Below are 22,179 nucleotides of genomic sequence, written 5' to 3' on the forward strand. Positions count from 1 at the left end.
GCCCACTCGCCCTTCCCTTTGGCGAGTAGTGCTTCATTGCGCAGGCGCCACCACCTTCCCCCGCGCCCGCTCTGCCATTGGCGGGCGAGCGGCGCGTGCGCACTAGCCACGCCCGCGAAGGGAAGCGCACGAGCGGCGGCGGCGATGGCGATGGAGGATGGCAGGAGTCCGGGCCCGGGCCCGCGCATTTGTGAGGGTGATTGCGCCGTCCTGAAGCGGGACGACGTCTTCAAAGCCGTACCCGTGCTGAGGAGGAGGTGAGGAGCCGGCCTGGGGCTTTCGATCTCGCTTAGTCATCTCTCTCTTGGCCGAGGTTTCCGCCTTCCCTTCTCCCCACCCTCTCGTGAGGAGACTCCGACGGTCGTCGCGCGGCCCCGCCTGAGGGAAGGGGGGTGCCGATGTGACCCACAGCTTTAGTGCGGTGCCAGTCAGAAATAACGGCCTCGCTAGGCCGATGTGACAGGCAAGGCAGCGTGAAAGATTTTAATGCCGTCTCAGTTACTATGACCAAAAAAAACCCCGGAAGATCTCGTGGCTGCATTTCTTGTAAGAATTTGAAAGATATTTAAGATATTTTTTTTTTGTCGTTGTCAAACTGGTGCCGATTGAAGAGGAGAAAAATTGCAGCAGCCTGAAAAGCATATCTTCGTCATACTTATCTCGCTGTGGCATGTAATTTCTGCGAGATAAGGCATTTCCTCGTTAATAGGGATTGGTTTCAGTGTTCTCATCAGTGTTAGATTGTAGGAAGACGCTAGCTGTGGGTTCTGGATAATTACTGCTTTGGAGAGGATGCTATGAAAGGTCTCCTATTTCTTTTTCCTAGGCCAACTGGCATAGCAAGAAGCGCCTGCACCCCAGCAGGAAATACTGTAATCAGTGGACACAGCCTGGGCTCTTCCCCTTGCAGCAGACAATTTTATAGACCAATGTGTAGAAGTCAGTATTGGGTAATGTGGCCAGACATCCGATTCAGTAGCATGGAGATTTAAAGGTACTATGCTTGAATGAGACTGGTTTAAAAATGTCATAGCTCAGATCTAGGAATTTAGGAATACTGGTTATTGACAGGCTTAATGTTCACCAGTAGAATCTGGCACCAAAATCAGGTATTTACTCTGTTAGCCTGCAGAGCACTGTCAAGATCTGTGCATTAGGTCCCTCTTCAGTTTTTGTTTAAAACCCCTATCACAAAAGAAAGAAAAAAAAAAAAAGAGTAAATATTGCCACGGGAAATTAAATAACTTTTACATTAATTTTTCCTTTTCTATAATCTGATGAGGGTGAGGACACTCCAAGAATATGTGACAATAGCTGTGGTTGGATATTCTGTTTAGAATGGTCATCAGAATGAAATTTGAGCACATGCACACAACTTCCTGTCCATTTAAATTATTTTCAGTCATTTCAAGTCTTTTATAGTCATCTATTATTTTAAAATCTGGGTTGGCAGGAATTAATAGACTTTACAGGAGCAACTATAATGTCCTTAATTTTAGTAAGAGGATTTGGTAATGTCTCTGACAAAACTTTATTCTTATGCTTTATTTAAATTCTGGATTGTATTTGGGGGTATAAATAATATCATATGTAAAATGTATGCATAAATTGTGTACTTCAGTCAGTAGAAAACTGGAAATAACAAAGAACTCAACCTTTTTGCTTAGCTTCAGAATTAGCGATGAGTATAATCAGCATAATAAGAGCTCATATTACGTTTTGATTCAAATGTGAGTGTGGCATATACACGGGTACCTGTTTCATTTGACAAGATTGGTATTTCTCTGGTCAACAAGGAAACCTTTGTAGGTCAGCCTGAAAGTTAAAGGCTTTGTGGATCCTGTTTTGTCTGAAGAAGGAAGAATGCAAACCTCCCTTAGTGCAACCAAAATGAAAGGGATAATAAAATCCGCCCCCCCCCCTTTTTTTTGGTATTAAACATTTCTAAGATTACAAGACATTCTGGTGTCTGTTTTCTTGATAGTCTTTTGCCAAATGTTATTTCAAAGGAGCTCTGCAAAATACAGGTTCATGCTCATCTTTTTGCACTAATCTGCATGACCCAGTCCAGATTTAATATACTTTAGATTATTTTCATTCCTTGCCTTGTTCTGACTTTTTATGTCAACAGTGGTACTATACAATTCAAGTGCTATATCCTTGTTTTATCTGCGATTTTAGAATTCTTTTGAACTAAAAAAAAATATTTTTCTTACTGTATATTTGATTTAAGTTCTTTGTTCTTTTTCTAACCAGTTTCAGTTTAATGTAGTTTTGTGTTTAATAGTAGTTAGCATTTCACTTTTTATGCTTGTCCTGGTTTTCTTCAAGGATATAGGTAAAAATGGCATGTATGAAGCTATAGTTTAGTTTGTGGGTTTCAGACATAGTATAAATAATGCTTTTAATATCATTAACTTTTTTATTATTTCAGAAAAATTATTTTTGAGAAGCAGTGGTTCTATCTGGATAATGCCATTGGACATATTTATGGAACTACATTTGAAGTAACCAGTGGTGGAAACCTCCAGCCAAAGCAAGAGGTGGAAGAGACTACCACAGGTATTACAGAGGATTGACTGGTATTTGGAAAAATGAGTTCCAGTTAATTTGTTTCTTTGATAATACCAAAGATGATGGAAAAGCTTTCTATTAATCATTTGTTAACTTAACGTTACTTATATTCTTTCTGTCGTAAAAGTGCATGGTTTTGTCTTGATCTGCTGTTTCACTAGCACTGTAACAAATAAGCTTTTTAATATGGGAGAAAATTTGAAACTTAGTTTGGGTGAAAATACATATATTAAGGTATATTTTACATATTACGTTTTATTGATTGCTTAGGCAATAATTTGCAAGGCCATGAAGCATGTGGGTTTAATCCTGAGAAGTCTGCTTTCTGTGAAACTAAAATCATGTTTCTCCAACTTATAGATATTTAGAGCTAGATTTTACAAATCTATATCCTTTTCCTTTAGAAACAAAAGAAGCAGGTACAGATAATCGTAACATAGTTGACGATGGAAAGTCTCAAAAACTGACTCATGATGACATAAAGGCTTTGAAGGACAAGGGTATTAAAGGACAGGTAAAAATAAGGTTTTGGTGTCATTTCTGTGCTACCTTGATGGTTATATTTTAGTTTATGAAATAGGCTATTCTTTTTATGGGTGCATAGATTTTGGTGCTTTTTCTTTGTTCTTCTGCTCAAGTAATGTTTTTCCTAAAGATCTGTTTTTACAAAAATGCAAAGGCTATCTTCAGAGAAAACTTCATGTAAGGTTGGCAACTTTGTCAATAGACAGTAAAGTATGAATTTTTATGGCATCAGAAGTCATAATAGACAAAAAGAAATACTATTCCCTTAAGGAAATACAGCTTGCATAATCACCTTTTAGCTTTGTTTGTCTGTAAGTTTCGAAAAACTGTTTCTGCGTTACAGACATATGAAAATCATGCAATAATTAAACTATAAAAGGTGTAGGAAAATATTATGGGTAAACACCGAAGCATTAACAAATAACACTATGTAACAAATGTACTATTACTGGGCCTCTAGGCAGTACCTACCAAACACGTGATGCCTGTGTTTTATCTGCACCTCAAAAGCTAGGAATATTCTCAAGAAATCAGTTCTGTTCTGTTAGAAAAGGGATTGGTTTTTACCCCGCACTTTGTCAAAAAGAAGTGAGGCCATCTTAAATGTTAATAAACCATTGCAGCCAGTTCTGTTCTGCACATGTTACCAGGCAAAATTCTCTCTCATCTTTGGTTTATCATTTCTAATAAAAATAAGAAATTGCTCATGCTTACATCAAGTTCATCTCTTTGCATCTTGCTGTTCTGCTTTTGCCTGCTTAATAATGGATGGGTCCAAGGAGTTTAGAATGCTGTCTGTTCTGTTTCCATGGTTGTGCTGCTCGTTGTGTTATCTCTTTGTACTAATCAGTCTGATAGCTTTGACGGTTTCTATTCGTTCTCATTAGCCGTGGCAGGATCACTCTGGCTTTTCTGTATGTCCTCAGCATGTCTGTGCCATATATCTACGTACTTTTATTTTAGGTTATTGAAATAGCCTACTTTTGTTAACTCTGGTTTCTGAACTGTAGCTGGATATTCATTTTAGACTGTGTTATATTAGCAGCAATAAATATTAGTCTTCCATAAATGTCTGGTAAAATCTGAACTTGTGTTTGTGAATGGCATGTCTTTGTGACGCAGGCTAAGTTTAGAGATGATTGTTATCTGAAATAAACCAACCTTGGTGTTAATGGGGTTTGATTTCCCATCACTTTCCAAATCTTACCAGGTCCTGAGGGATAGGTGTTAGGATGAAGACATGAAGTGGCATGTATTCCCAGGGCATTGTATAGTTCTGCAGCTTCCTTTTGGCTTTTGCTTACCCTAAAGAAATATTCCCCAGTTTCCCCACTGTAAATTTTACTGGAACAAAAAAACCCAACAAAACAACCCAGACACGGCATTTAACTTTCTCCAAGAATAAGGCAAAAAAAGAAAGATATGCTGTTTCACACCATTAATAACACATTTTAAGTGTTTGAAGGACTTTAAGAAATAATTGAAAAATTATTGAAAAGCAGCAATAGCAAGTGAGAAGTACTTGCACTGCTGTATTTTGGAGCAGATTCTTAAAGTGCAATAGGAGAGGCAGTGTCCACATTAAAAATATTTCTTTTGTCATTCCTCACCACCACCCTCTCCAAACTCCTGTGCGGCTGGATTATACTATCGCTTTTCCTACACGTTTAATAGAAACTTACAATTTTAGCAATTAAACTACTAATTAAACTAGTAAACAACCAAAATAGCACTCTGTAGCATTTGTTCTTGTATTGCAGGCATGGAGAAAAATCCTGAGCAATGGAAAATTTTTTTTGTTGGAGGTCTTAGTGATCCCTCCAGCTGGAACCCAAAAGTATGAGGAAGAGTTGGATTGTCAAAGGGAGGAGATTAGAACAAGGAAACCAGGAGACAAAAACTGGAATTCTAGGAAAACCTGTGAGCTGGAGAAGGAAGAAGTCAGCAGGAGTATTGTAGGAAATTGTAAATGCTAAGGAGTTTGACATCATGCAAGCAGTTGGTACAGGAGCCTAGCACAATTTGGGAGACAGACAGAATTAAGTGGGGTAAGGGAGATGTCTGATAAGTATCCAGAGTATACGGGAAGAACTAGCATAAGATGGAAAAAAGATACCCGCAGAGATAGAGATGCTAAAGTCAGACAAGAGACCCAAAGAGGAAGGAAGGAGCTGGATTAAAGTAAATATTACATATGACATCAGGTTCCTTGTTTTGGTTTGGTTTTGTAAGATATTTTTGCCTGTATAGCTTCACACAGGACTTGGGGTACTGTCATGCAATCCAGTTACTATGGGGAATGTTACACTGACAGAATATATGTCAGTTGTGCCATAGTAACTGACAATAAACATAACTGCCTCATTGTAAATACAGGATAATTGAAAGTAGCTAATCACTTAGAGGAAGCAGGGTAGTGTCATTCACATTCAGCATGGGATAAGAATATTTAGGTACTAAGGCTTCACAGTAAGGGCTGAAATAACGACTTGCTGATGCTGAAAGGAATAATCCTCCTTTTTCTTTGTTTCTGGCCATACAGGTCTGCCCTCTCTGATGGGTTAGTTCTGGCACCTACCAGACTCCTTCCCCACAAAATACCCCATTTCCAGGATAACCATTTTCAGTTTATCATTTTTATGCTGGCATTATGTAGTTAAAAAGGACATCTAGAGACAGAAGTATATGATTAAATTCCTGCACATAGTCAGTGTAGTGCCTTGCTTGTCAAGTTGATTAATAGAAATTTACTTTGCCATTAATGTCAATAGAAGTTAATGGTATACATGCCTTTACTGGAAGAAAATATTTTTAGTGTTTTTTAAAAAAATACTATATATGAAATGAATGAGAAATAAATACCAGCTATAATAAAAATAAACTGTCTCTTCCAAGGAAATAGTTCAACAGTTAATAGAGAACAGTACAACATTCAGAGACAAAACAGAATTTGCTCAAGATAAATACATAAAGAAGAAGAGAAAAAAGTAAGTGAATTTTAAAATGTGGAAAATACTTAGTAGTTCTTTAATTTGTTGAGCTTGAAATACGACTATTACTATGTGTTTCTTACAGATATGAGGCAGTTATTACAATTGTGAAACCATCCACTCGCATTCTTTCAACAATGTATTATGCAAGGGAACCTGGAAAAATTAAGTAAGTTTTCATTTTGTTTCTTTTTCAAATTGTAACAGAAAGATATTTTAATATTTTCAAAATACCTGTATTATACCAGAGTATATATGTCGCAGATGGAGTGATGCACTTCGCTTGTAAGGGAGAAGTAGCAATATGTTTATTGATATAAAATAGCGATTTAACAAGGTTTGATAGTAAATGCATCAGTGGTTTAACAAGATTCTATAGCAAGGTATGCTTGATTATTTACTGCATAGAGGACAGGGTCAGACAAAACTGTAAGGGAGACCCTCCTGTCGAGTCACAAGGTTCAGAGCAGACCCCCTTGCATTCTAAACTCCTCAGAGAGGAGTCTAGGTGCAGCTGGATCCACACCTAGTCCCACACTTGGTCAACAGTTTATATCTAAAGGATTATATACATGCAATCAATCCTTTACATCACTTATCCAAGATTTTAAAGTTTAGCATGCTTTTAATCACTTACCGAGAATCCGTTGCAGCAAGGACTCCCTCAGCCTTGAGAAATAACCTTGAGAGGTGTCCCTACTCAAGGGGACATCCTGGCATTCAGTCTGCTGCCATGTAGGAGAGCTCAATGGGCCCTGGGCTGTCTGCTATTTATGGAGTAAGATAAATTACATACTGACTACAGATGTTAGTTTCTTCCAAATTTGGCTTGAGTCAGACATTGACCAGCATGGTGGTTAGGTGGGTGCATTGCTTGAATTAGCCCTTGGCTATTGTGTTGTTATCTGTCTCCCCCGAATCCACATGACCGGATGCATTCGTTATGACCCCCACTGGTGATTATCACTTGAGCAGGGTTATGGGATATACAGGTCAGGTTGGGGGGGGGGGGCAGGGAGCACACCGTCAGAATACAATACTCACATTTCTTCTTCTTTTTTTCCTGTTAATGGAGAGATTGCAAATTCATGAAAAATAATGTGATATAGAAAGCGAATCAATATGCTATTGCAGTAAAGAGGAAAACTGTTTTGCATGCAGCATCAACATTTACCAAATTTCCCTACCACCATCATCTTGCTAATTACCTATGTAGGCAGAGGCTCTTTGCATTTTCAGAAATATCTCTTACCTGGATTTTGGTCAGTGGCATATCGTCTCTTTTCTGGCTCAGTAATCAAAATAATAAGCCACCTACCAGAAGCAAGGGGTTTTGTCTTTAATGTGTTAGGGATTCAAAATCTTCTTCAATCAGAAGTGTCAAGAGTTTAAAAACATGGAGTTAACATTCAGGGGTGGGAGTGGGGGGGCAATGACAGCAGAGATCTAGCGGCATTTGATTTTTCTCTTACCTAAATTAAATGATACGTTGTTACAGACATTGTTTAAGATGGACTGATTTATTATTTTTAAAGTAGCAATAGTAGATCTAAGAAGCTGAGCTTGAAAACCTGAAATTTATGTTATTTAAGGCTTCTCAAACCTTTTTCCTTCTCCTTCCTCCATCTCCTTCACTTGGCTTTATTTATCTATTAAGATCAGTTGTGATTTCCTTGGCCATCACCAAGTCTCTTCAGTGCATGTGCTATAGTCAGTAGTTAGGTTTTGATCCTGGATTGTAGGTGGTGCATGCTACTGCCAAACAGATGAAAATCACAAAGAATACATTACTGGATTAGGAAATGCATTCAAATACCATTTGTTCTTTACCAAACTGACATGTCAGAGAAAACAAAAAAAAAGAAAAGTTTAAAAATATTTTGTGTGACTGACATGGCATGTGATGTCCACTTAAGTATGTACTCCCTACTTCATATCCTACTTTTGCTATGCCCTGCTAATTTCTTGTTGGCTCTGGTTCTAGTCCTTCTTTATTACCAGATGGTTAATTGTAAGTTTCTGCTCAGCATGGTGACTCTGAAGACCACTATGCTGTTCCTGAAAACCTGCCTGTAATCCAACTTTTTTTTGACAGGCTCCTGAGCTGATACGTAGTATTTCTAACTCTAAGAAAACTAACTTGATATTTCTTAAAACCCTTTGTCTTCTAGCCACTTGAGATATGACACCCTAGCTCAGATGTTGACTTTAGGAAACATCCGTGCTGGCAACAAGATGATTGTAATGGAAACGTGTGCAGGCCTTGTGCTGGGTGCGGTGATGGAGCGAATGGGAGGTAAGTAACACGGTAGCTTTGGTAATGTACAGACTGAGGCCGTACTTGAAACTTAAGAAATATGTATCTCTGATACTTTTAAAAGGCAGTACTCAAAGTACTTTCCTCAGTTTTTAAAATCTACTTTTACTGTCTCCGGTATTCAGAGAGATACTTGTTTTTCCATTGGAGAAAGTTGTATTTTGCATATTTCAGTTGGATTTATTTTTTAACTATTTAAAAAAAAAAAGATTAAAGTTGATACCACTGTACATTTAGTTTCTGTCTCAGCATAATGACATTGTGTTCAGAAAAGGCTGTAAGCAGCTTGTATGCAGATTTTTCCCAGGCTCCTGGGAAGTCCGGGAAAGTGAATGACAGAAAACAGGAATAGTAACACTGGAATTCAGACTGCCCACAGCACTGAAAATGTTGTCATTCCTCTTGTTCACTGCACCAGAGATTTAATGTCTGCAAAACGTGTAGTTTAAAAGTAGTATGTGACATTTTCTTGAACATATTCTAGGAGAAGTTTGACCTGTTTTTTTATTTCTCAAACTCAGTTAATTAGTTTAATCATAAATCATTCAAAGACACTAGACAGAAGTGACAATTATATTCCAGAAGCCCAGAAAGGTAGGAAGTGTGATGTAATGTTGTGCACTCAGATGTGTTGTCTGTTGACTGAGAAGCACACAGGCAGTTGTACTATAAATTGGTTTTGTTTCAGCAACTTTTGGTCATGGGGATACTTTCTGAAGGAAATTAAGTAAGATGCAATTTCAATATAACTATTGAAAAGTTCTTTTTAGTATGTTTAAACATCTGACATCTCTTCCTTTAGAGTCTGGATGTTGAAGAAATTTTTTGCCTATTAATGCTGCTTAAATTAGCTTTTTTTTTTGCTTTTTTTTTTTTTAATCAAAACCACTCCGTGGTTATAAGTAACAAATACTGTAGAAAATTTGTCTTTTAAATCTTAATTAAATTAGCTTTTCTAACAATTTGCCACTGCCTATATGTTCTGTGCTAATCCTAAATACATGTTTAATACATGCATAATCTTTGAGTTACCTTGTCTTTTTGAGTTGCAGTAACTGTTGTCCTTCCAATAAAGATTTTCTGCCTTGAGGCATAGTTTAGCAGCCTGTTAAATTTGATGAAGGTTAGATTAAGAGCAGGCAATTTACTTATGTATTCTTAAATGAATGCTTCATTTAAGCATTTTTCATTAAATATTCTATTTAAGAAATTCTAGCTTTCTAGTGAGTTTTTGATTCTTTTGCTCTCATAGGCTATGGATCCATTATTCAGATGTATCCAGGAGGAGGACCTGTTAGAGCTGCTACCAGCTGTTTTGGATTTCCAAAACTTTTTTTTGATAATCTTCATGAATTTCCTCTCAGCAAAGTGGATAGTCTCCTCTCTGGGACATTTGCTACAGAGACTCTGCCTTCAGAACCTGAAGATAATGCGCTGCTGGAAGAAGAAAGCAATGGATTGACTGATGAGAAGCAGAGTTCCCTACAGGAAGCAGAAGAGGAATCTGCTACTGAAACAGCTATGGAGATCAGCCAAACAGAAGAGCAAGAAACAATGGACATTAACACTGAAGATGTAGACTTTAAAGAGAATAAAGAAAAAGAAAATAAAGAAAATGTAAGAATATTTGTTGTGGCTATTCAAATTTTACAATGTCTATATACTTAAAATTCTGCCGTCTGAATCAGACATGCTGAAATACAGCTTATTCAGGTGTTAAAATGGAACTCTGGAAGTTGTCTTTTGTCTTTCATTAAGCCACCTAAGATGCAAAAAATGAGAATACAGTCCATGCAATAGTGATCTAATATATAATTACCAGTTAAAGTGCAAACTATTTGTTTTGTTGTTCAAAGGCTCGGGAAAAGCAAAGAAAACAATGGGAGAGAAGGAAAAAGCTAATAGAAACTGCTGCTTTGTTGAAAGAGAAGAATGCTGATGGGTGAGTTTGTTTGTAATCAGAAAGGTCTTCTGCTTGAAAACACATCTACGGAAAATAATTTCCTTTGAAACAAATAAAAGCTTTGTTTGAAAAATACCATAATTTTTTTCTTAATATTTACAAGCAAGTAGTCAACCCAGGTGTGTGGGGGGTCTTGTTTGGTTCTGGTTGAGCTTTTTTCTGTTATTTAAATGTTATGAAATGTCATGATGTAAAAGTCATAGTTTCCTGACTAGCTGTGAGTAAACTTTAAAAAAAAAAAAATCTATCCGAAGAGAAACAGAATCCTGGTAGAATTTAAATGACTGATGATAAAAATCAAAAGATTCTAACTGGCAAAGCAGAACCTCAGGTTTTAAGTTTATTAAATTGAAACTAAGTTTGTTGTTTTGGGGCTTTGGTTGGTTGGTTTGTTTTTAGAAATTCATTTATTTTTTACACAGGAAAAACACATAACTTCATTTTACCTGCTTTAGCCAGGATTGATTGTTCCCAAGGAACAATTTCACATTAAGATTTAATATCAGACGTTTAAAACAAATACAATAAACATATTCCTAGAAATTCAGCCCCACAATAGTGCAAGAGCATTTGGTGGTTGTGACTTTTTCATGATGTTCTTAGTAAATGCTGGAGTGATTTGAGTTAATCAACTAACATTGATTTAATTCATTTAATAACATTCATATTAATTTTTTCCTCCTAAGAATATTGGCTCACTGGGAATAAAGCTGTTCTGCTCAGATAAATTTTAATACACATTTATTGGTTGTGTTTAAATGCTTGTGTAATTTTTGGTTTTATTATTATGAAATGTTTTAACTCATGCTCATTCATATTTTAGTATATCTCATCTAGCATATTCAAGTCACAGAATTAGCATTTTCTGTGAAGATGCAGAGGCAGATCATTCTGTGTTCTCTGAAGCAATAAAATGTTAAAGGAGGTTTGTAAAAGTAATGCACGTCTGTTTGGCAGCAGCAGCACTGGTGATGCCTGTGGATGACCGTTAAGCTGCCTCAACAGTGGTAGTGTTTTGTGCTGGTTTTACCGCCGTCCCCTGCACCCATCATTATAATTGATGTCTGTGCATAGTCTGGCGAAGCAAAAATTAATGTTTGACTTCACTTGATTCTTCCTGTAATGTAAAATAGTATATTTGGTTATTGATCAAGTTCAGGGAATCCTATTTAATATTTGTCTCTTGTTCATTTGTTGTCAATCACTTGCATACTTCTTTTGTCCTTTGTAATGTGTGAAAGCTGTAACAAATTATATGCTTGAAGGGATGAGTGATTTCTTGCTTTAGGAAGCCTTCAGCATGATGGGGGAGAAGAGAAGTTTATGGTTGCTTGAAGGCACTGTCCCAGATGGCTCAGTCAGGATCACCTTTCTTTAGTCATCTGCCTTTTATAGCCCGCCATTTGTTTAGATCAAGAACCACAGGGTACCTACGCTGCTAAGCCAGGAAAAATTGGCATGGAATAAAGAAATGCTTCGAGCTAATGACTTGGCACGTGAGTAGAAGTAGGCAGGGAAGTTAAGATTTTATTTTGTTTTGTTTTGTAAGAGAGAAACAGGTAAAAGCTGGTTAACACTGGAGGTGGGGAGAAAGATTAGGACTTAACTGTCAGAGTAAAAAACTGGTTGTTAGGTAAAAGATGGGCATCAACTTTAGAAGAATTGCTTCTTGAGGTCCTGAATTGTACAAAGTTTATGTCTTCTGTGCTGTTACGTGGTAAAACATTGCTTGTACTAGATCTACTTGTTAATTCCGTTCATGAGAATTGAAGCCTGTCATAGGTCTTTGAGGGGGAGAAAAGGAAGACAATTCATTAGGGATTTGGTATTCTTCTAAAGACGACTTTTTGAAGATAGACTATTAAGTTTTTCTGATACAGTGAAAGTAGAAACTGGTTTATAGACACTCCATGTGTTCAGAATTAGACCACAACCCCTCTCTCTACCCTTCCCTGCCCTTCCTCTACCTCCTCCTTCTCCCCTCTCACCCATTACATTAATTTCACGACTGGCCAGACTACCTGCTGGCAGCAGTATGTCCTGCCATATGAGAGAACAGAATTTGATTTTTCAGAGTCTCTCTCATCTCTCAGTTACCTTCCTGTTGTCTGGCAGAGCTCCTGGCAGTGTCAGTGCAGCACTCCAAACCTTCCGAGGCACAGTGTGGAGTCTTTTTTCTTTACAATCCACTTGGTTAATTACTGGAACACAATTTTTTTGAGGTTTGGAATTAGGGTTAAATCTGTAGCCTGCAAGGCCATGGCCAGCAGAAAACTGAAACAGAAGCAACTGTAAAATTGTCTCACTTCTTTATATCCATTGTGTTTAGAAAATTGAACCTCAATTTTTACCTCCCTTTTGTTAGGCAAGTTTGATAGTATCTCCAGTGATGTACATTCTGCTGGAGAACAAATGTTAATCAATTGATGGGTCTTTTCGTATAGTAACCGTATACTAGAGAAGTAGTTTAATTAGCCCATTCTTTCTGCACAAGTACAACTTATTAACTCACTGAATCTTAACCATTTCTTGCAGTATAGTTTAGCGGGGGGGGAGGGGGTTGTAAAAACTCTAGATACCTGTGGAGAATCTTAAGCATCTGTAAATACGAGTTATAATCTGATATTAAAATGAAGATGAAGAAGAAAATACGAAGCCCTTAAGTTGACAAGGACATAATTTATTTTTAAAAGGTTTTCAGTCATGCCCATTAAGGGATTATTTTCTCTTTAAGTAATAACTTTTTTATATAAAACTGTATTTAATGAAGATTACCCAGTCTAAAGAATCACGACTGAGGTTACATTCTAAGCAACAATTAGCAGTCACGAAATTTAAATTGTATTTGGACAATGGTCTTAGGGTAGAGAAAGCAGCATGCAAATTCTTGGGTTGTAAGAATTATTGTGGAGCTCAACACAGCTTCTGCAATGCATTTAATATACTGCACTGTAGGGAACAAGTGTTTTATCCTCTTAATTATGCAAGTAGGAAATCATGATTTGTTTTTATATTTGGGGAGGAGTTAGAGCCATGAAAACATGCTGATTAGCAACATTTAGGCTATAATTGATCGCTGTGCTAAGTAGGAGAGAATGTCACTTGAATAGGTTTTAGAAGCAGAAAACTAATGTACGTGAAATTTCTTCTGCAGCTTAATTGTAGCCAGCAAGTTTCATCCCACTCCTTTATTACTTTCTTTATTGGAATTTGTTGCTCCTTCAAGGCCTTTTGTTGTCTACTGCCAGTATAAAGAGGTAAATCAAGTATGTTACTTTAGCTGTTACAGTTCAAGTTTGAGACTATTCTGTTGTATAACCTACTGTCTGGGGTTTTTTTAAGCCATTATTAGAATGTTACACAAAGCTGAGGGAAAGAGGCGGTGTTATTAACCTAAAGCTGTCTGAAACCTGGCTACGAAACTACCAGGTAAGGATTCCAGTAAGTGGCTGTTAAAACTGCAATACTGGGGAGCAAAACACTCTCCAAAAATATGGGGTTTGGACTGACCAAAACAATGTATAAGCTCATGCATGTGTTTTACCTGAGAGCAGTGGGAAAATATTCTGAAGAGTTGTAATGCTTCATTGCAACAATTTCAAATGGAAATATTTTATTTTCTTCTTACAGAGCATTTCATTTAAACATTTTGCTGAAATACTTGTAGCACACTGACAGATGTAATAGTTGTGCTGCTTTAGTGGCTAGCCTAAAGCAAGGGACAATCTAATGTCGTATAAGAGAGCTGTAGCAAAATACTGCACGTGTTCATTCGGTTGGTTTGATGGCTGAAAAAAAAAAATTGTAACATTACGAATGGTGGTGACTTAGAAAAGTCAGTGTCTTCAAATAACATGCTTCCTTGGAACTAAAGTAACAAGAAGTTTCCAGTTTGGGAACTGAACAATGAACACAAGGTGAGAGGGGACAATGTCTCCACAGTGAAAAATGTCAGTTGGACTAACTTTGTTGGAACAAGATGTTTGCAAATGTGGAGTACCCTCTCAACTACGGAGCAGAAGCATGCCTGATCTCTAAGCAGGTCACCACCTCTGAAGAGGTTCTTGAATTTTACTGACTTTCTCCTTGCCCATAGCTTCTGGAGTCCATAAGAAATTACTGTTTAGGGGATGACTTAATTCAAGGGTGGCCACAATTACTGACTATTGATCAGGCAACTAAATTGGGAAAGATTAGGAGATTCATAGATGAAGATGTTCACCCAAGTTAGGCTTGGCAACAGTTACTGTGTCCGGGTGCAGTTAGGAACAATACACATAAATCAGCTTAGACCTGTGATGGCAGTCAAAGCAAGAAGGAAGCATAAGCAAAGAGAAAGCATTTACAGAAATGTGTAATGTAGCTCAAAGTGATGGTCCATTGCTGTGTCTTACCTTAAGAGGGTAGCTATGTAAAGATTATACTGACAGAACTGGAAATTACTGCATTACTTAATGCTGTTAAGACCAGCTGTGGTTTCTTGCAAAGTGCACTAGTTCTCAACACATAGACCTTGACTTTATAACTTTGCTGGAAATGCCACGAAGAAATAATCAGTAAGGCAGCAGCCTGTATTCTTACATATTTCTGTAACTGGTTTCTGGTATGCAGATACTTTGCCCTTTAAAGATAAATACACTTTCCAAATGGCTGTTTGTTGTGGTGGCTGGGAAAAAAAAATTACATCTTACACTGTAAGCTTAAATTACACAATTTGATGTGCACATATGGAGTGAGTTTTTACAGATGCTTGTTGGGTTTTTTTGTTTGTTTGGGTTTGTTGTTTTTTTTTAAAGGTCTTACCAGATCGAAGCCATCCAAAACTGACAATGAGTGGAGGGGGAGGATACCTTCTGTCTGGTACCACTGTTGTCTTGGATAAGGGCAAATCGGATTCTAGTAGTTTAGAAGCACTGAAGATGGAAGAGCCATCATCTAAAAGATGCAAAGTTCAAGACCTTCATTGTTAATATTTGAAGTATTGATTTGTTTTTTAGATCTCAGGAGTCTTACTGTTAGTAAAATAACAAGTATACTTTCTGTGCTCTTGACAGCACAGAAATTGTACCTGTCATATATCTGTCAGCAAAAAGCATCAGAACTGTGTGGTAGGGAGGATTGTCTTGCTCTTTACCAGTTTACATGATCAGAACGAGAAGCAAGTGTCCCGTGGAAGCAAATGTCACACTGAAAACACAGTAACTTCAAAAAGAAGAAAAGATCAAGAGAAGATAGAACATCAGTGAAGGCATTCTGTTTGTTTGTTACCAAAAGTGGATATGACGAAGTAGTTTTTTAAAAGGTTGAGTCTCAATCAACACATCTAACTTAGCTCCCCATTTTCCCAGAACAGCATCAGGGTAAAGCATTCTGCGTAGTGATCTGCTTCCCCTTTGGACACAGAACCTGGCTCTGTTCAGTAGTTTAAGGAAGTAGAATGAACAGCAAAAGTCATACACTTTTCTTTCCAAAGGAACAATAAAAAGAGAATAAGACCAGAACTTTACAGCATGACCTCATGTTTTCCTGAAATAAATACAGAAGAGAAAGTACATGTTCATAAATTAAAATACCAAATATTTAAACAGAATGTCTTATTAGCATTGCCTGTCATTTTCCTGGGAGTTGTTGTATGTTTTTATTTTAAGATATGACTATTTTGAAAACTGCTATATGTATATATATTTATTCTACTGTTTTATCTTTAATGATGTGTAGTTTTTTTTATTAATTTTTTTTAACTTTGCATTTGCCATTTCAATTAAACTGCAGGATGTTTTTCCTAATGAGATTTATTTTCTTTTTCTTACTTTTCTCCTCTTTTTGGAAATAAAAGGGTCTAGCAGAGGCTTTAGGAGAATACCCTGGCTGGCTGCACCCCACTGAACCCCCAGTGGGGAGCTTTAGGCCCGTATGGGAGCTGGTAGAGCCAGCAGGACTTGGCTTCCATTCCTGAACTTACTCGTCAGGGAGAAGCTGGAGCTTTGGGATCAAGTAATCAGACTTCATAAAGCTGTAAAATTCTGTACATTGATAAAAGTAATGCTCTTTTAGGACACCATTAGCTCAAAACAACATAAAATGTTGTAATTTGTGTAAAGAAGCAGTTAAAGATTTCTCTTAGGTGAACATGTACAGTGTATCTTCAGGTGTTTGTCTGCCTCTGTTCTGTTTTTTGTAAACTTCCATCTTTTTTCTATTTTTATTGAAAGCTTTTCTTCTCTTTCTTACATGAAGAACGCATAAATGGAGAGATTGTAGGTTTCACCGTCTCGTCTGTATTCCACCAACCACGTGGATCTGAAAAGTATGCTTTGCACCTCTCACCTTTCTGTACAGCGTAAGTGTTGCAGATCACATGTAGGGAATAGAAAGGTGATGTGTGGTTTTTACGAAGTTTTTTTTGAAATTCTGGATTTCTCAACTTCTTTCAAGAACTAATGGGGAAAAGGGGGGGGGGGGGGGGGAGAGATAAGTTTTCCTTTACTACATGTCTCCACATATGCATACTAAAGGTAAATTGGGACTTTGACAGCAGCCAACACCCAGTATGTGATGAAATTCTGAGACAACCTAGCTTAGAGCAATGGATGGAAGCCTGGAAGCTAGGGAAAGCCAAGAAAGTGATGAAGTCAGTGTAAACCAGGAGATTAATACCGAAAAATTATCTTTGCCTCAGTTTTCTTACCTGTCAGGCAGGCATAGGCACTTCTCTGCCACTTCCATTGAGCTGGTAGGTACACAGCTGTCATATTTATAGCACTACAAAGGTGTAAAAACTTAAGCAGTAAAAGTTAGGTTAAGCAACCAACATATGTTTTAAATCTGACTTCTTATATATAATGTGCTAAAAATAATAACCTGAGGAAAAAAAATCTCTTCTATTTGTATAATAAAAAGATCAGTTTCGAGAAATAAACAATATTGGAACACCTGAAAGATTACTTCAGATCAAAGCCAAACTGGCTTCATTTCACCAGCACTCTCAGTACTGAATCCTGTCCCCCAGTTTTTAAATGTGCCATAATGCTTGTACCAATGAAGGATAGTAAGAAGCCAAGAAATAATTCATTTAAAATATTTAAAATTATTGACATTTCAAACTGATGGAACATATTCTGTATGTGCATCTTGATGTAACATTGTTCCTATTTTAATTGAAACACATGAATAAATGTAACTAAAGAGAGAAGCATTGTAGAAATGCAAGTTATGATTGTTTGAAACTCTAGGGACCCTTTACATTTTTACAAGTAACAAATTAGGGAAAATACAGAACAAATTAGAAGAAAGAGAGTGCATCCTGCAAGATCTTAACATAAGTAGAAAATAAATGGCATAATGAAAAGCATCTCTAAGAGCAGGGACAAGGTGGTGGAGCAAAAGGAAGGCAATACTTGCATACCTGTATTTAGTCTCCATAAAGCATAGCTCAGGAACCTGACCATCACTGGACCCTCAAGGCAGGCTGTCCAGGGACTTTGATCTTGAGAACTATAGAACATAACAAATTGGTATAACCTAATTTTGGTCAATGACGTGTAGATAAGGAATGGGGAAGGAGTGGGTATTAAACCAGAGGTGGAGTCCTTAAGGCAGGATTAATATTTTGACTACTGAGTTCTGCAGAAGCCACCCTTCTGAAAGAGCAGAGACCTGGGTTTGGGTGGACAGCCTGAAAAGCCAACATCCCCCACACAGGCATATTTGCTGTATGAAGGGCTATCGCTGGGATGGCACATTACCTCACAGCGCGAGTGCTCATCAGACCTGTCTGTCTCAGCTGTGGTTACAGTCACCTTAGCTGAATAGTGGCTGCCTTCAAATTTTGTAGACACTCTTTCAAAAACTTGCCTACAGCTTCAAATGGGCACCTTCTGTCAGAAAAAGAGCAGTTGCTACTTTGTGGTCTGGAAATGAGTGCATTGTCTATGTCTGGCCACATTTGTGTCTCCTGAAGTACTCGTCCAAGCTTGAAATCTGCCCAGTGAGGTGCTGTTTACACCTCAGAGGAACTTCAGCCTTCCTCCAACAGTTGGCAACACCCAATCTCACCAGCCAACTGAAACGCTCAAGCCTGTGCACTGTGGGTCTTTGGCGGGTCTGGGCTTCGCCAGGCAAAGGTATCACCATGCTTATAAGTCACTTGGTACCTGTTTTTATTCCTCTTCAGTCACAAAGCAGAACACAAAACTGCCTTCACTATGCAAATTTGCTGAAAATAGCAATATTTCTAGTAGTTACCAAGCTTTCCATTCCTGTGTTTTACTCTACATATCAACTTTACCATTATCCAGGGGTGCATGAGCCAGAAGCGAGACAATGCTTTTTCAGAAGCCAAAACCACCATTTCTGCTTCATTTGATTTCCTGGAACAAGGTTATGCATCTTAATACACCAATACTTGTTTTAAATTGTACCACCTAACTTCAATGCCAAAAGCACGCACTTTGCCTTTAAATAATGTAAATTAGTGTAAATTGTATTGGAAAACTGTTTTTTTTAAAAAAAGCTTGAACAGGCAATGCAAATGTGTAGATAAAAATAGAACAGTCAAGGGCAAGGAGCAGTCAAAATAGCTACATGGTGTCAGCCCCGCAGAGCAACACAAGCAGAACAGAGAAAGATGACAGATAAAAGGGCTGTCACAACGCTCTTGAAAGCTATTGAATGATATTTGGTTTTAAAGTCTTTCAAGGGACATGTTTTTAAGCAGAACATTGCTGATTCATGAATGCGTATTTGCATAACCCTAGCTTTTAAAAAAAATTACTGAAGTTGCATACTTGAACAATTTAGGTTTTCTGTGCTACAATTAACGCTATTTGCTTTTAGCTATTTACGTACTCACAGACATGCTTTCTCTCACACCAGCTGGGGGGAAAAAAAGTACCATGCTGCAATACTTATTGTAGGGTATTCTAAATTTTAAAAGGGAGAGTCTTAGAATTTGAAGACAGCAAAGTATTTCTGCAGCTGGAACACTTTCTAACTTTCCTTACTGTTGCTGGAAGTCTGGTGAAACCATGATCCTACTGAAGTCAAAATTCTGTCAACTTCTTTGAGCCAAGATTCAATCTTCATGTACCTTAACCAAACAAGATGAAACATTTGAGTGGTCTTACCAAAATCCCTAAGCATAGACATGCTCACACAGTTCAAGGATCAGTAGCACACTGAATATTTTCAGTTCATACTGCCTTACAGTTAATTAGAGAGTGTGTTTGTGTTTTAATGAACAGGTGGATTAAATGGGTTAAGCTGAGATGGTAGGTACTGCACATTACTAATAATGTGACTCAGCTGAATTCTCTGTATAGCACTTCTCTCCTGTGTGTGGTATTATACAAGTAACTGAAGATACTGTCACAGCAGAAAGTCTTTAAAAAACACATTTGGGTAAGTTTAATTAAATTGAACCCGATATTTGGAGTAACTGAAACTGATTATGGGATCATTTCTTTTACTGCTTCATAGTGTCGTAAGATTACCAAATGGCTCCTTCCACACACCACTTGCTCACGTAAGGCATCATACCATTTAGTACACAGAGCCCATCCTGCCCCCACCTCGCTGGCTGCTGAGAAACTCGCCTTGGCACAAGATCAGCCCTGCTCCAATGCAGCACACGGGCTCTGCAACACTTCTCTCCAGGACCTGCTTGCCTGTAGTAGGCAGAAAGAACATGTTAGCCAAGCATGTTTGGTAGGTGATAAAATTAATGGGACTACTTAGTCTGAGTAAGTGGTAAAACCAATCCACTACATAACACATTGATTCTGAAGCACCACGTGCTTTCCAAATTGACAAGCATCCATTTAGTGTTGCAACCTCTTTGCTTCTTTAATGACTAACTTCCAGAACTAAATAATTCGCAGGCCATTTCTGAGTTACCAGAGCACATTAATTGGCATTCCTTCTTGTTGGTGTGGCGGAGGAATGCACATAAGTCGACCCAATATGAGTGACAGAAGTGATTCAACTTTATTTGCACGGATAGCTCATATTTATACAGTTTGTGATAATTATGCCTACTAGTCCTAATATGATTGGTACATTGCTAATGTTTATTCATTACTAGAACACACCCACTTGTGATTTGCAGCTATGCATGTTCTGTAACTTTCTCATGGGAACTTCTTCAAAAGTTATTTATGAAGTTATGCCAAAGTCACACCGTCCCTGTCTTTCTCCTGATAACAGCGAGACCAGCTGTTGTTTTTCTCCTGATACCAGCAAAGCCAGCTATTTTCAGCCAAGGCCTAGTCTTGCTGCTCAAACTGACATTCTTTCACACAGAACTCTGCTCACACAACTTTTCTGTAGACCCATGTCCTTTTTCATCAAGCCAATTCCCAACACCTTCTTACCTCTTGTGCTCTTGCTAACTGGCACATAAAAGGCACAGATAGGGTCCTTGTAATTTTGAAAAAATATTGGTGAACCACAAGCCAACATTCTGTACACAATCTATCCATCTGATACAGCTTACTTTGAAATAACCCAATCAGTCTAATAAGCAAGGAGAAAGTTTGGCCCAAGATCAATGTTTTTTTATTATTTCAAACTCAGACAAATACATTTCTGAAGAGCACTAGCACAATTATTTTCACAAGCATATTAAAAATACCTGCCTTGCATGAAAGGTTATAATACTAAAATTCATGCTATTCAGATCTCAATAGCATAATAGCAAATTAAAGACATTTTCAGCTGTATAAATCACTACACTATAGTGGACAACAAATAGTATTTCCTGGTTTTAGGGCAAACAACAATCCAGTGACAGTGAATTTACCACAAAATACAGGTATTTTGAGTACAGCTACACCTAGCTTTGAAATGCCAAAGCAGATCTTCAGCCTCTCCTGTTGTCATTAAACTTCTCAGCTATTTTCTGCAGCTCCAAATCCATAGTGGCCAGGTTTTCCAGTTCTTTTTCCTGTGAAAACATAGAGCATTTTACACATCAAATGTTAGCAAATGTTGTGTTCCATGAAAATGAGAGACAAAGACCATTTCTGAGGCAGACATCTCCTGCTACTTACTGGCCCCTGGGCAGATTGATGGGGTAAGGGGTGTTAACAGCAGTGCAACACACACTTCAGAGATTTGTGCGCTTTCCTGCTTTTAACTGAATTAGGGCTGGGGAAAGTATCAAAATACTCATTCTGAGAGCTTGCCCTCATTACAGCTTGATCTTTCTAGCAGCTTTAAAGCTCCATTATCTAGTAGCAACCTCCTGCTATCTTACAGCTGCCACCCCCTCCAGCATGCAGTCACTTCTGCCCAAGTGAAGGTCCCTTAGGAGGCCATAACCTTATGATCACGGTGGTTCAGGCTTATGACGCACAACAAGCACAGGGTGCAACAAGAGGAACACCTCCACAGTACCAGATGCTGGGGGGGGGAATTATGCAGCTAATTCTTGTCTATTATGATGACTTGCTAACACAATTTAAACTCTATATAAATTAGTATTAAACCTCCACTGCTCCCAGCCCAGCTCTGTGCCATAGATATACCATGACATACATGAGGAGCATGTAGCTGATGGGTGTAGACTCATTTCTCCTGAACAGTGATGCAGAACAGGAAGTCCAACAAGAAAATGATTCACATACATGGGAACTACATGCACAAATCAGGCTTACAAGTGCAAGCCAGGTTCCGCTCTGCATTAAAGCCAGGAAGCCACGGACAGCTGAATTTCACTCTGAATGTTCAACTTAGTTTTCAGCTGTACCTTTTAAACAACATGACAGACCAAGTGGTGCTTCCAATTACCTCTCTGCTCCTGCTGCAACAGG

At 38.0% G+C, this 22,179-nt stretch overlaps 2 protein-coding genes across 6 annotated transcripts in view; one reads left to right on the top strand and one right to left on the bottom strand.

The window, feature by feature from the left end:
- Positions 1 to 95: 95 nt before the first annotated feature.
- Positions 96 to 15,870, top strand: TRMT6 (tRNA methyltransferase 6 non-catalytic subunit). Of its 3 annotated transcripts, none has more exons than XM_049800246.1 (11): positions 96 to 257; positions 2,435 to 2,562; positions 2,979 to 3,088; positions 5,995 to 6,086; positions 6,175 to 6,258; positions 8,261 to 8,385; positions 9,659 to 10,023; positions 10,263 to 10,348; positions 13,524 to 13,626; positions 13,712 to 13,798; positions 15,166 to 15,870. In XM_049800246.1, the coding sequence occupies exons 1-11, from the start codon at positions 145 to 147 to the stop codon at positions 15,337 to 15,339; spliced, it is 1,467 nt and encodes a 488-aa protein (XP_049656203.1). In that variant the 5' UTR covers positions 96 to 144; the 3' UTR covers positions 15,340 to 15,870. The 3 variants fall into 3 exon arrangements, with proteins under 3 accessions (XP_049656203.1, XP_049656205.1, XP_049656206.1); XM_049800248.1 differs by lacking the exon at positions 2,979 to 3,088 and adding an exon at positions 827 to 994 and having other exon boundaries at positions 152 to 257; XM_049800249.1 differs by lacking the exons at positions 2,979 to 3,088; positions 5,995 to 6,086 and adding an exon at positions 827 to 994 and having other exon boundaries at positions 152 to 257.
- A 5,041-nt stretch (positions 15,871 to 20,911) lies between these two features.
- CHGB (chromogranin B) overlaps positions 20,912 to 22,179 on the bottom strand; it is a 32,358-nt gene continuing 31,090 nt past the window's right edge. For all 3 annotated transcript variants that reach the window (XM_049800785.1, XM_049800786.1, XM_049800784.1), the window contains one exon: positions 20,912 to 21,311. In XM_049800785.1, coding sequence (XP_049656742.1) covers positions 21,228 to 21,311 — 84 coding nt within the window. In that variant the 3' untranslated portion in view covers positions 20,912 to 21,227. The remainder of the gene's footprint in view (positions 21,312 to 22,179) is intronic.

This window comes from Accipiter gentilis, chromosome 5 (genome assembly GCF_929443795.1).
Source record: "Accipiter gentilis chromosome 5, bAccGen1.1, whole genome shotgun sequence".
Classification (NCBI taxonomy): domain Eukaryota; kingdom Metazoa; phylum Chordata; class Aves; order Accipitriformes; family Accipitridae; genus Astur; species Astur gentilis.